This window comes from Corapipo altera, unplaced genomic scaffold, assembly GCF_003945725.1.
Source record: "Corapipo altera isolate COAL_440 unplaced genomic scaffold, ASM394572v1 24b, whole genome shotgun sequence".
Classification (NCBI taxonomy): domain Eukaryota; kingdom Metazoa; phylum Chordata; class Aves; order Passeriformes; family Pipridae; genus Corapipo; species Corapipo altera.
This window is the reverse complement of record NW_020884888.1, coordinates 3,244,930-3,259,325: the sequence shown is the minus strand read 5'-3', so window position 1 is coordinate 3,259,325 and position 14,396 is coordinate 3,244,930. Positions and strand designations below refer to the sequence as shown.

The 14,396-nt window shown below is 36.5% G+C and overlaps 1 protein-coding gene across 2 annotated transcripts in view; it reads left to right on the top strand.

The window, feature by feature from the left end:
• Positions 1-14,396, top strand: part of GABBR2 (gamma-aminobutyric acid type B receptor subunit 2) — a 476,962-nt gene that overhangs the window by 329,004 nt on the left and 133,562 nt on the right. For both annotated transcript variants that reach the window (XM_027643926.1, XM_027643927.1), the window contains exon 13: positions 9,703-9,825. In XM_027643926.1, coding sequence (XP_027499727.1) covers positions 9,703-9,825 — 123 coding nt within the window. The remainder of the gene's footprint in view (positions 1-9,702; positions 9,826-14,396) is intronic.

Here is a 14,396-nt window from a genome sequence, read left to right as displayed (position 1 = left end):
TGTATTGGTACTATCACAGGGCAAGAAACCAACCAAAACAGAGAAAAATTACTTATCAATCTAACCGACTTAGCCTGTCAGACTGCCATCTGGCAAACTTATTTTCATGTATTTGGCCTCCTAGGTCCTTAAAAGACTACTGAAGAGAGCTATGGTCTTCATGCCTTACAAAGATGGGTAGGAGATTGTACAGACTATGTTGTTGACACTAGGATGGGAGGCTGGCACTGCAAGGGAATGGTAGGGCCAAGACGTTGGGAGCAGGAAAGAGGCTGAAGATGAGAAATCGGGTTTGCTGCTAGGAGCTTCAACAGGGAAACCTGTCCATGTGAAAAGGGTAGGGAAAAGCTTGGAACTTTTACTTGGAACTGTATACTGGGAGAAAATGTTGAAGAGGGAGACTGAATTTGGATTAAAATTCCCCTAGAATTAAACTAAGTTTGCAAGCCAGTAAAGACAGGAAAGGCTGTAAGAACTGATGAAGAAAGCTGAATATGATGGAATATAGAGCCTGTGTTTGGTATTTAAGTGGCAAACTAGTTGAGAGACTAGGTCTGATTTAAAATTAGATTACAATTGAAATTTAGAGGCAAAATGGGAGGCCTGAAAAGTAGGGACACATTGGGAAAGGAACTTAGGAATTAGAAAGGAGTAAGAGGCAAGAAAAAAGTTGAGATTAGGACTGGCAAAAATGATTGCACAAGAAGTGTGGGCAGAGCATAAAATCTGAACACAGGATTTTAGAATTTCACTGTTCTTTTTCTATTACTACAGGCAAAATCTGTACCTTGTCTTCCTGTTATGTGGTTGTACAGCTCATGATAGCTACTAGTGACTGTTTTAGCTCAAGCTGATGAGGTGTGCAAAGATGTAAAGGCTCCTTTTGCTGATGTGTGCAGCTCTTAATAATTGAATTCTCTTTCTTTTGGTTTTCTTTATGGAGAATGGGCTCATGAAAACATTAAAAGTTCTGTGTTGTGGCTAAATGTCAATAACTGAAAAACTACAGCTTGCTCAGATCTCTACAATTTCCATTTCTTTCCCCATGTGCATTCCCCAGTTCAGCCTTAGTTTTCTACATAATGCCACTGTCATGGAACAAATGCGGAGTTTTGAGAAAGATAGTCTCATGTATAAGAGAGTTAACTGTCAAATGAAGAAAAATAATTACTTCACAGAATTATTTGTTATGCTTTAGGAATCTCTCTGAGCATAGCTTTAAGAAATCATTCTTTTGTTTCATTGTTTCTGAGAAGGAAATTTATTACCTGAGTGAAACAGAGCAGGAATTCTCAAAATTGTAGCTCATTGCCTTCCCATTCCATGTTTAACACAAATCTGGCCACTCTACCTCCATAATTTGTATACTGAATGTCTTGTAAACAAGCACATGGGAAAACTGGAAGGAGTAAGACCATCCAGGCTCTTTCTGGGGAGCAGGACACATGGATTACTCGGAGCAGCCCCTGGTCCTGATCCCCCCAGGTCACGGTGGGCAGCAGCTGGCTGTGTGCTCCTATACCTGCATGGTGCCAGCTGCAGGGAAGCTGCCAGTTCCTACAATTGCAGAGTGTCCCTGGGGGGAGAGAGAGATTAAAGCAGTTGGAGTGTGCACGATTTTCAGCTTTTTTGCTGCTGCCTTCTCCTCACAACTTGTCTCTGTTGATTGCTATCTGCACCTCTCATTTGACTACCTCTGTGAGAAAGTTTATAGTATGAGTGTAATCTCTATATATATATTTGCTGTGTTTTGAGCCACCTGTGGAATTTAGAATTTATTACAATCTATAATTTTTCTCACAAAAGTGCTAGAAGTTTAAAAAAAGTTACCCATTATCTTAATCATTTAAAAATAGATGAAGCCAAGTTCTCTGGATTATAATGACAGAGGGTTTAGGTCAGAACCTCACAGACCATGTCTCATTTATTCACTTTAATCCTTTGTAGATGTGGTTCTGTATTAGCATGAATATAGTTCATATCATCCAATAGTTCTTTCTGTAACTACTGCTATAATATATTTTTCCTGGTCAGTTTTCAGACAGTTAATATTCATACTTTTCCAGAACATTTTTGTTCAATCTAGCTAGAGCTTTTTGTTTGTATGAAAAAAAGTTATATGATGGATTTCCCCTGGAATACACATGTATTCTACTAAATATATATGAGTGATCATAAGTCTGAAGACAAGATGTGTCGGGATCCAGAAATTTACTTTGGGTAACCATACCAACAGTATAACAATCTATTAGGGACCATCTGCTGAAAATGAACCAGCATATGGATACCTAAAGCAGCGTTCAGTGTTATTGTTCAGTCCCTGAGAGTAAGAAATAAGACAGCAGCTTGAAATTTGCTTATGTTTAGGGTTTTTTTTTCATTATGAATATTTACCACTGGACAAAGTAATCTATGATACATACAGTGCAGTGTGTAAATTATTCAGGTGGCTTCATGGGTTATTAATATACAGATACGGTATTTCCTAAAGCGATATAAGTGGAAAACAAATTATTTTTTCCCCCAAATAGCTAAAACTATAAATTTTAAGTCCAAAGCTTCAAAAATAGTCAATGTAATCCTAGAATCCATATTTAGATGTAAAATAAGCATCCTGGTTTTCGTAAGAGCTGATCAGCCAAAGTGTCAACCAAGGAACAATAGGAATCATATCTCTAAAATTTACATTCATATAAATATGGATCAGGGAGCTAAATCTCAAGCTCCTGTCACAGAGAGAAACTGAGCTAATGAACTGTACATCTAGGAGAAAAATCTGCTTTTGAAGTAATTTATGTATGTAAATTTCTGCATGGTACAGTTTGATAAGGCTCAAACTCAGTAGTGACAAAAACAATGAAAACTGTATGTGAAATGTAACTGCTCATAAATGGTACTACAACCATAATTTCTATGTATTATGAGACTAATGGATGACAGAGAAATAAAGACATGTCGCTACAAAGTATGAGGCAATTTTTTCCTGAATAGCTTGAAATTGGATTGTAAATGTAATCAAGTGCATTGATGTTCCTAACTATTTGGTAATGATGTAGTATGCTTTCCCACAGAATTTTTCATTAAGGAAAATATTAAAGTCTAGGTATTTTAATGTTATCACAAACAAAATCAGAACATTTCTGCTAGAACATTCAAATCCTTTATGCACTTTCATTTTTTTCCTGAAGATTGGGATTCCTTTTAACAGTAAACATGTGAATTCACAGCTCTCGCAGAAATTCCTTCACCCTTATTGCCAATGTGATGTTGGGCTCAACAGGTGCATTTCTCTCAAAGGTGAATTTGACCTGCTGTGTTGATGTCATATGCAGCTTTCTCAAGGCAAAATGTCTTGCTTTATTTATGGTAGTGAGCAGAAGTTAACACAATATTCAAGAGTGTTTGTAAGACTGTTCTCTAAAGCACAGTTCAGCAAAAATGGCTGATTCTGATTTTGTCAAGTCAGATTTCTTTAGTGCCATTTTTAAACGAAAATGCTTTTTATTTTTGTCCTTTCAAAAGGTTTTGTGAAAAATAGCCATGTTGTGTCACTCTGTGGGTTCATTGTGGTTGGATTAGCAATATTGGTAAAACAATCACCTCTCCAATTCTTTAGTGCACTGTAGTCATAACTGAGGCTCAGGCTTTCAAAAATGAGGATTTTTATAACTTTTCTTAACCTGTCACTGAATCCCTCTCCTTCTCTAACAACTGTAAAGTTTCTATCTTCTACATCCCCTAGGGAGCATTACCACTAGGATGTTCCTGCTTTCTTTTATATGAGTTGGAAAAGAGGAAATGTGTCCTCTGATTGGATTGCTTCTCCTGGCATCAAGGCATAGAGCCAACGGATCCACATTCGCAATAGTGTTATTGAGAGGATGAGTCTGCCCGATGATGCAATTATCCTAAACAGGAGTCAGCAAAGAGAACGTGCTTTAGAAATGTGTTCTTTAACAGGCTAGTGACTGTAGCTATTTAATTCTCAAAACCAAGCTTTTTGATGATATCCAATTGTCCATTTTTGTCAAGAGTACTACACACTCCGCTATCCTGGAAAGCAGAAAAAGTCATCAGGTTCCTAGACTAGAGGGATCACAGTAGATTCTCACAGGAAACAGAAATGTAATTTGTTTGTTTGTTTTTTATAAGTAGATATACAAATCTTCCATGAAATTAATCAAAATACCTCTAAGAGAGTAAAACTTATCTTTTTACTCCCAGTGACTTACTGGTCAAAAAACCTTGTTTCTACAAAGTATGCTTTCTAAAATGTTAGCATTCACTCACTAAAGTTAGTGTAATTGCAGCGTGATGTGTTCCCAATACTAATCATAGAATCTATTATTGGAAATACTCATAATAGCTGTTGAAAAAAACATTGTGGAGTTATTTGGAACAATGTATAATGTGTTTTCAATAGTCCTTTTTTTTCATTCCATTACACAATAGAAATTAAGAATGTATTACAGTACAGTTCTCTAAAATATTAATGGCTTTAATAACTATAAGATAGATATCTCCCTCAGCCCACATATGGCAAAGTTCATCCACCTACCACTGACTCTGCATCACCAACCTCATGGCACCATCCCACTTGTGTCAACCCACTTAATGTAGGGGACCAACCCAAAGGTGTCTGTTAATCATACTGAGGGAAAGGAAAGAGTAGCTTATGCAGTGGAGAGAGTATCCTGAAGCCAAATTCAGGAGTGGTTTTATGGTTCCTTTTCCAGCCTTTAAGACTTTATCATTTTTTGCCCCCAAAACTCTATTATTTTTTCCCTTTCCCCTCCAGTTCAGAGGGAGGACTCTTATCAGCATGATTTCTCTATGCACCAGGGAGAGGAATATTTGGTTTCAGATTTCTGAGGGCTTTTATAATTGCTGTCAGTGCTATTCATTTAATTGAATAAGGTCTAGGACGCTTCTCAGAGAGATCCTTTAAAAAGGTTTTTTCTCTACAGATTCCATCCCCAGAGTCTGGGGAAGAGACAACTGAAAAAAAGTTAATTAATACCATAAAGTGTTTATCCAGCTAGTGCCAGAAGGCAAGGGGCAGCTCTGTCAGCTAGACTAGAAATGGTTGATCTACATGAGAGAAACTGGCATCACCTTCTTAAACAGAAAACCCCCTACATTTTAAATGAAAAAGAAAAGATATATATATTTATATCCAAACCTATAAATAGATACAAAAATACTCTCAGACTTGTTATGCTTCTATGAATTCAATTAAAAACCCAACCAACCAACCAAACCACAAAGATTTACCTAATAATTTACCTTCCTTTAAATCTAAAGATATTTTCTTCTGACAAAGGCAGGTGAAGTTCCTGGTAACAAGAAACTAATTCTGTTACCAGGAACAAACAAACAAACTCTGAAAAAAAGACAGGGTAAATTAATTCTTCAGTCCATGTTGAAAAGCCATTGGTGGAACTCAGTACGTCACTAATGTTGCATCCTGGAGAAAAGGGTTAGTCTTCATATGCAAGGCTGTTTCTTCTTGGTTTAGAATGAAGTTCAGCTTTAAGGTCTGTGTCATATACATTTGCAGAGTTGATTTCTAATAAGGTAAGAAATAACAAAAAGTTTTCCCTAACCTTAACTATAAAAAATGAGCCTAATGTTTAATTACTGTTGTTTGCCGGATTGCCAAGTAGTCCCATAAACTGATTGACAATAGTGTCCTTCAGGTCACAATGGATGTGCTTTAGGAATCAAAGGGAAAAAAAACCCCACAAAAGGTCTGTGAAATAATAACTAAATGGGCAATTGAAGTTACTGTGGCACGTAGCCTGTGATAGTTCTAGAAAATCCTCTGAAGTTTCCATGAGCAGAAACTTTATCCCAGAGAGATTTAGAGAGATTTTATATCTCCTGTGATCGGACTACAAGGTCTATGGAAGGTAAAGATTTTGATCTGTCTTCATAGTCACAAGTTTTCAAAATAATTTTTATGTGCTCATGCAAGAATGTTGCTGAGAAAAGAATGGCTTACCAGTTTCTCTACTGAGTGAATTTGTTTTGAGGACATCGTTTCCAGATATATAGTCCAGACTGGTAGCAATGGCATTTATAACAGTGGGCAGATCTGCCAGAATGAGACAGATTCACCTATCCAATCACAGATGGTAGAAAATATGACTCACAGATGCTGCTGTGCGAGAGCTTGGCCTCAGGAAGGATTCAGAAGCACTTGCAAAAATGGATTTTATTAACTACTGCTCATTTCTCCAAAAGCTGATTTACTGTATTCTAGAAGGAAAATGAAAAGGGAAAAAATAAGAACTTTCTTCTTAAAGAAGAATGATATATTTGATTGTGATGAGCCTCAGTTGCTTGTGACTTTCTTTTGTCAAACAGAGGATTTGTTGGATTCACAATATCTGAGTCAAGACTCCTTCAGTGCATCTGGTGTTTCCCAAGGAGTGAATGTACTGAACTTAAGGAGTGCTGGTGGGTGGGAGTGATGGCTGGGGAGAGGGAAAGCTGGGCTTCCTGCGGGTGGAAGGGGGAGAGTAGCAAGCCTTTTAGAAATGCTGCTAGTGACATACCAGCAGCATTTCTCAGAGCAAATTTATGTTAGGACAAGCTGCTAATCATTGACAGAAGTGAAAAATAATTGAAGTTCAGTGTCTTGTTCTGAAAGCTAGTATTTTGGTGGAGAGTTCTGCTTCAGCAGAAAAAAACCATTCCAGCGGTGGTTTTGCCAGGGATAGACCAGCACTGTGATGAGTGTGTGAGGCAGCCCCAGGCACACTGTGTTCAACCTGCTCATCCTGCACACAGCATCAGTACCCCAGTGTTTTACAGAGCTCATTACAGTAGTGTAGGTCACTTTCTCTGGTTATCTTATGGGCTTTCTTTTGCTTGCCTTCCTCCTAGCTGTCTGGCAGAAGTAAGGGATGAATAATACCCACTGCCAGTGACAGCTGCTCTTAAATAACTCTCCCCTTCTGTCCAGAAAAGGTCCATTAACAGCATAATGTAGGAAAAATAGCTCCAAGAGGTATCCAAGGAAGAGCTCCACTGTTTGCTATACCTCTACTTTTATTTGTTCTAATAACTACCTGTCCAAAAAAAGGTTACCAAACTTACATGTGAACTAAAATACTGACAGTAGTGCAAGATCAGGTATGAATGAAAGAAAGACGTCCAAGAGCAAGGAGGAGTGGTTAGCAATGTGATCATGGAGTGATTTATTTTGATCCTATGAATGGATTATGAGTATTACTGCTTTTAATAATATCCTTTCATTCTTTTGCTTCTGACATTGTACCAGTTTAATTAGTATTGTCAGATGTTGATAAATTTGCATCTAAAATGCTCACTATTTTCATTAGAAAGATAAGAAGTTTGGGGTTTTTTTTTCAAGGAACCTTTTGGGTTTAGGAGGGCAAAGGGAAACATTTCTGGCAGATGCTTTTCACATAGCTTTAATTTTCTCAAATACGTATTTTTAGTTGAAGTTAATTGACTTCACATCCTCTTAGGGTGTGGGGAGGGAAGAAGGGAGGGACATGTTTCAGAACAGTAATTTTTCTGATCCTAAATTGTGCCCTAGATAGGTGGGATGAATTGTCCTTTAAAGGCTTCTGTCCTTGCCCACTGTCTACTGAGAAAGGCTAGACATGTAATAGTTCAACAGCCAACTTCAGTATAACAAACCCCATCAGTTAAAAAGAATGACCAACAAAAGTATGCCAATACAATAATTTCCCTAGCCATTAAAGAGGGAGGAAAAGAAATTTGAGTTAAGGTGTCTACATGTCACCTAAATCCAAATTCTCTTTGGACTTGACTCCCCATACTAGGAGCAGCATTAGGTATGTTTCACTCAAGACCTGTTTAGAGGCATTGTAAGGGAGATTGAAAAATGCATGGGCTTTTTTTTACAGCAGATAACCTGACCCTTTTCAGCTTTGATTGTCTCTTGGTAAACAACTAAAAAGTTAGGCAATAGTTCTGTTTTCCCAAAGAAGACAAGGGATCAAGCTGTGTCTGAGAATCTTTGCTTAATATCTGCTTTCATTCTAGCTTAATAAGGAAACACATTTCAACAGTCTTTCTCCCCTTGCACATCCCACCAAGGCACCTTTTCTTTGCAAAGTTCTCCTTGCCAAGCCATCCAGCAGCAAGATGTACCACCACGAAAGTTGCAGCCTTTCCCTTCATCTGCCCTCTCTAGGCATGCCTATGCTATCTCTGATGAAATGGATGTACTGCTTCATTACTGCTGCAAACATGTGGAAAGCATAATTTTCCAGTCCTTTATAATGATGGTGGCTACATGGATTTAAATAACTTATCTCAGGAAATGAAAATAATGTATCGAGTCCTTTAACTCATTCTGATTGCTATCTTAGTCAACTCCAAATTATCTATAAAATAAACCAGCAGATTAACAAAAAGCAGTGCACAATGTTGCAGAAGCATCTTTCAAAATAAAAAAATGTATCACATCAAACAATATGAAAACCAAACTTTCTAAATTTCTTCTTACAATATTTAAAACTTTATTCCTTTTTTATAATTTCCTTAAGCTTGATAAGAATTCAATGCAAATACAGTTTTTTCTAGGCAGAAATAGTAACCTTGCCTGTATTAGCTCACACTAATACTTGATAATGCATTTTCAAAATCCTAACAATTTCATTAAGTTGAACTGAAATAATCACAACTTTATTAAGCTTCTCAGTCTCAATATTTTTGAATATTTCATTTTGATTAAGCCAACTATTTCTGAGAAACAAAACTTGGGAAAAAAATATGTGGCTTTGTCCACGTTAAAGCAATTTGACTGTTGGATAAGTGTTCATTAGTAATAGAGGTACATATTAATTTAAAAACCATGAACATAGGTTCAAGAGCACTGACATAAAGTTAATTTAAGCCTGATATTTCAACATGTTTACAACTTGGCAACTAAAATAATGTCCTTGCAGTATATTTTTTGTGTTGCTATGCATATAACATAGGAATTGCATAAAGCTATGCAAGATTGTAATACGTGGTTTGGCTTGTTATTTTATCAGCAACTCTTGTCTTTCTTTTTTGAACCTAAAATCCTTGCAGAATTAAAAGCATGTCTGACATTGGATGTGCATTAAGGCCTCTGACCTTTGTTATATAGAAAAAAATACATCATTCCTTTCTGCTCCTTGGGTAACAAAGGCAAATGTTAAACACATAGACACACAAAAACTCCAAAATAAACTTATCTTTTGATACCTTTTGAGTGTGTTTTCCACATCCAAGAAGGTTATGAAGAAGTAAGCACTGTAAATCTTAGTGAAAACTATCTCAACTCCTGCTACTCTGAGAGGTGAACACTTTTCCACATTTGCATACATAGATGCAATAGTAGCACCCTAATTTTTTTTTCCTTTTTCCAGGAGTTAATATTAAACCTGGACTTCAATATTAATATTTAAGAGTCCTCCAAATTTCTTTTTAGAAATTGGAAAGCACTTTAGATACTTCTAATAATGATGAAATGAAAAAAATAATTTATGTATTCTTGTTTTCAACTTTCCATATTTCTGAAACTTTTCATTGTTCATTGTTAAAAACCTTTATTATTAGCAACCTGTATTTTTCTCCCTGTATAGGAAAAAAGCTGTACAGGGATCTATCTATGGCTCATGGGAATCTCCCTGCTTCTTTTTCCTTTTTTTTTTTTTTTTGTCTCTCCAGATCATTAAAGACCAGAAGCTACTCGTGATAGTTGGAGGGATGCTACTGATTGATCTTTGCATCCTGATTTGCTGGCAGGTTGTGGATCCTTTGAGGAGGACAGTGGAAAAATATAACATGGAGGTATGTCCTCAAGCCCAAGTAATACTTGTGGTTGCATATCAGTATCTACAACTTTCTATAAGACCAAGCTACAAATGCAGTAGGTTATATGAAAGCAAATCAAACTGTGTATTTTGGGGGAGGAAGGGTTCTGTTTTTTAAACCAAATAGAAATGAAATAACTGCAACCAGAAGAAATTATATCTGTAGTTGAAGGTGCCACATTTCTGTCACTTGTGTGAGATTTTATTTGAAAGGGTTGTAAATACAGGAGAGTCCTCTGCTAAGACTCTCTCTTAGAGTCTGTTGCAATAAATAATAGATTATCAGAACCCATTAGTGGATTTCAGTAACAGCTCATTCAAGATAAGTGCAGGAGAGGTCACTGCTTAGACTGCATTCTTTGTGGAGGTGGTCAGGAATTATGTTACCTACTGCTGTATTTATTTTTAGTGATTTTATATTCATACATCCATACTGATTGTTTGTATTTTAATGTCATTCTCAGAAAGGTCACACTTGTGATTTTGATAGGGAGGAGGTAATAGCTTGATGCTAACTGTACATATTTTCCAGCATTCTGGTTGGTTTCTAGAAGTGGAGCTGAAGTAGAGCTTTCTGGACAAATTGACAGCAAGAAACAGGACAGCAGCAATGCACAACCAGAAAAAAAAAAAACTATCTGTATGTAGATAAGCAGTTTTTGAGAGTTTATTGCTTCCAGCATGGAAACTGGTGATATCTGAAAACTAGATCATACGAGGACAGTCTAGAGGTGTTATTCTCCAATATTTGGCAATCAGTAAGAAAAAGAATGGGAGCTTTCTGATGTTAACATACGCAAGAAAAGATATGCTATTTTACTCCATTGCTTTTACTTTGTTCTTACTTTGCAATGTAGCTCTGGAATTTTATTAGGAGAAGATTTTAATTTTTATTTGAGTGTAATTTGTAGAAAATAACAATGCCTCCTGAACTGCAAGGGTTGCCTTTGAAGAAATCATTTTAGAGTCTGAAAAGATATGTCAGTCATTCCATAAAGTTTGAACTTTTTTTTTAAAGACTTCTCAATTAATATGGTTTTCAATAAAAAATGGAAAATGTAATTGAAATTTGTCTTGTGGAGATGTTTCTGCTCTACGTGTGTATAGCTTGAAGCCATAGCAGCTTGTTCAGAACCTTGTTTACATCATTTTGTTCCAACTGTATCGCAACTGATATTTCAATTGTCAGTATTAACAGTTTTTCTGCTCATCTAAAACAAAACATGAAAAAAGTCATGAAATCCAACTGAAATAATGCTCATTTAGAAGGAATTTTACTTTTTACTTTAGTAAAACTAAAAATCCTGATATCTAGTCTTACTAGAATCACTTAAGTGAAATGTCCATAGGCAGCAGCAATTACTGTGAAGTTATCAAACCATAAAATGCCATATATTTGAGAAATAATGTTTACTGCAGTTTTAAATTATTTCAATTTCCATCTGAACTTTTCAGTGTTCTTTGATCATGTAATGTATAATACTAAAAACTTAGTGTAATTGTTCCGCGTTTGGGGCTGACTAGACCATGGGACTGCACACCAGTTGCCTGAACTTTGTAACAGAACTGAAATTCTCTGGGAACTATGTAATCCCATGCAAAGTCACGTTCAGGGAATGCACACATGAGAATGTTTAATATTTTGAGCACTCAGCGTAGAATTGACTTGAGCGTACTGTTAAAGCTCTTAGCTATTACTATAAGTTGTACAGAATGTTTTTTAAGCTAATGGATTTGGGGTGGGAAGGAAATAAAAGTATTATGCAAGCAAGTCATTAAAATATTGTATGTGCATAAAATATGTTTATTATATAAGCCATGAGGTGAACTGCAATTTGCTTTCCTGAAGCATACCTCTTCAGGTCTAAAAAACTCCTTAGTAGAGGCAAATAACAAATTTTTTTGCCCCTATTATTATCATACTGTAATATAATTAATATAATATCATATCATATAAATAAATTTTAAGTGCAATGGTCAATTATTTAGTTGAGCTTGACTGAGCAGGTATTATCTTTTCTGTGTTTGAAAGGTACTTACCACATAGTGAACACTACCGGAGGCAAGTTTCTGTTTTATTTCAGGAATATTGTGTAATGTATATTCCTTGTCCCACTTGCTTCTATGAAATAATTTCAAAGGGATTACTTCTCTCAGTTAAAGCTAATCCAAGTGATAAAGGCTAAGCTAACGGTAGGCTCCAAACTTATGAATGCAATCAGTCATTCTAGCTAATGAGCCATTTGAGTGCTGTTTATGAATAGTCACTGGCTTCCTACATAATAGTTCTGCATTTGGTTACTATCAGGTGGTCCTCTCTTAGTTGTGTCTTCATAAACACATCAATCAAAGTAACCAAGACAAGAAGCCTAAAAACTGGCAGTGTCCTTTGCTGTTTGCCATTATTCACAAAATAGTTTGTTTCAATGAATTAACTGGAGTAAATTATCAAGAACTTTTAAAAATTTCTTAAATCCAGAACGTAAAAATTCAGGCTCCTTTTCTGGAGTAGTTTGCAAAGTCCAAGCAATCCATGCCTAAAAGCTGAGAATAGGCAGTCTAAATCTAAAAATACAAACGGAGATGAAGGGTTCTGTGGAGACGTCCTCGCCCTTCCAGAAGGCAAAAGTCACATGGGATGTTGGGTCTGTCAGTTTTCAGACTTGTCTCTGGCATCCTGACCCCAGACGTATGGGTTCTTTATGAAAAGCACGTCTGTGGCTGCTATAAGACACCATGTTAAAAGTTTTAATGACTGAACCATAAAGCATCCAGATCCTCCCGTCATCGGTAGGGTGAGTGGTTTATGGTATATGATATATAGATAATAAAATTGCTGGATAAAAGCAAACAGGTTAAAGATCAAGGCAGGCACAACTTTAAAATTTTCATAACTATATGTTGATCTCCTGCAGAAGAACTGTAAGGTTGCCCCTATGTACATTTCATAGAGTACTGTAGGCTTGATTTTCACATAACACAAAAGTTTACTGATAAAAAGTGCTTCTCAACTTCAAGCAGCAGTGCAAAAAATAGGAATTAATCCATAATATTACCCCTATTCATCTGTTTTGCTAGTTGCACTGGCTGTAACATTTTTCCTTTTGCTAATTTTTCAGACCAGTGGAGAGACCAATCGCTTTTTTTCTCACTAGATTCTTCCTCGGCTGAACTAGGAATTTGCTTTTTTCATCATAAATCACCTTTTTTTTTCATCATAATTCACCTTTCTTTTTCATCATCAAAATGCTCTGCGGTTATGATCAGATCTCAGCTAGGTTCCTGCCAGACTAAGTGTCTCCCAGTTGTATGAACTGGAGCGTATCCTTCCTCTCTGTCTTGCTGTCTGGATTCTTCAGCTCAACAGGCCATGAGGAATTATGGTGCTTCTGTGTATGTAACTGTGCAAGAGCTTTGCCCCAGTAGAAAGGCTTTACCATCTTTTCCCAACCATCTGGATTTTGTCCTGGTTTCTTAAGAAGGCCATGTCTATGTACAAGGGGCTCTGCGTGTTTTTTTCCTACTGCCTAACAAACTTTGCCTGTTTCAGTCAAATCTGACAGATTTGAGCAGATGCAGCTTTTAAGGACATAGCACTGCAGCAGATTTGGTGGAAACAGCCAGCTGTATGGAGGAGAGATTCTGGTAGTGTCTCCCCAAAGGGAAGGGTCACAGAGTGAGTTTATCCCCTTGTCTAAAACCAGACATTTTAAATTACCCAATTCAGGGGACCTTCACTCTTAGACCAAGAGAATCCAGCCACAAGACAAAAAATACTTAGGAATTCAGCTTGCTGTAATTTCAGTTGCTCAGCTGCATTGGATTGAAACCAGTCTGAAATAGCAAAATCCTTTACAAAGTGGAGTCTGTACAATAACCATAGCATAATTCATTTAGGTACTTAGTACAGTTCAAAGGGTCTGTGTGTAGACATACGGTCACACTCACCTCTTGCTCATAATGCAGTGGTGTAATAACTCTTTTACTTTACAGTTTAGCTTGAAAGCCTCTGACTGGCTTATCTTCTCACAACACAACAGACTGAATCTCTGTGGCCAGGGAAGATAGACAATGATAGTGTTTAATAAATAATAACTTGTATACTAGGGGAGATGGACTAGATTTTATAATTCCCAAGGTAAAAAGATCTTAATTAGTGTTAGGTTCAATAAAAACAGTACCTTGCACACTGGATTCTACAATATTTCTTGTAGAATTTTAAAACCTGTTAGTCCAGTGCAGCAGCCTTTCCATTCCTTGACATCTTAGTACCAGTTATGTAGTTATCTCTGTGATGTTGTCTCTTATGCATTCTTATGACAACAATATCAATACTTAAAAGTTAACTTTATTCTGGTATCTGGAATACTAGTATTTAATGTTTCACACTGAATTCTCCTGGGATGGTAATAAATGTGAAATGGAGAAAAAGTGCCATTTTAGAAGACATAGAAAAGAAAGATCAATGAAACTCATCCTATTTGGGCTTCTAGCATTGATATAGATGCAAAGTGAGGAGACTAAGAATACCCAACCTTATATGAGGAT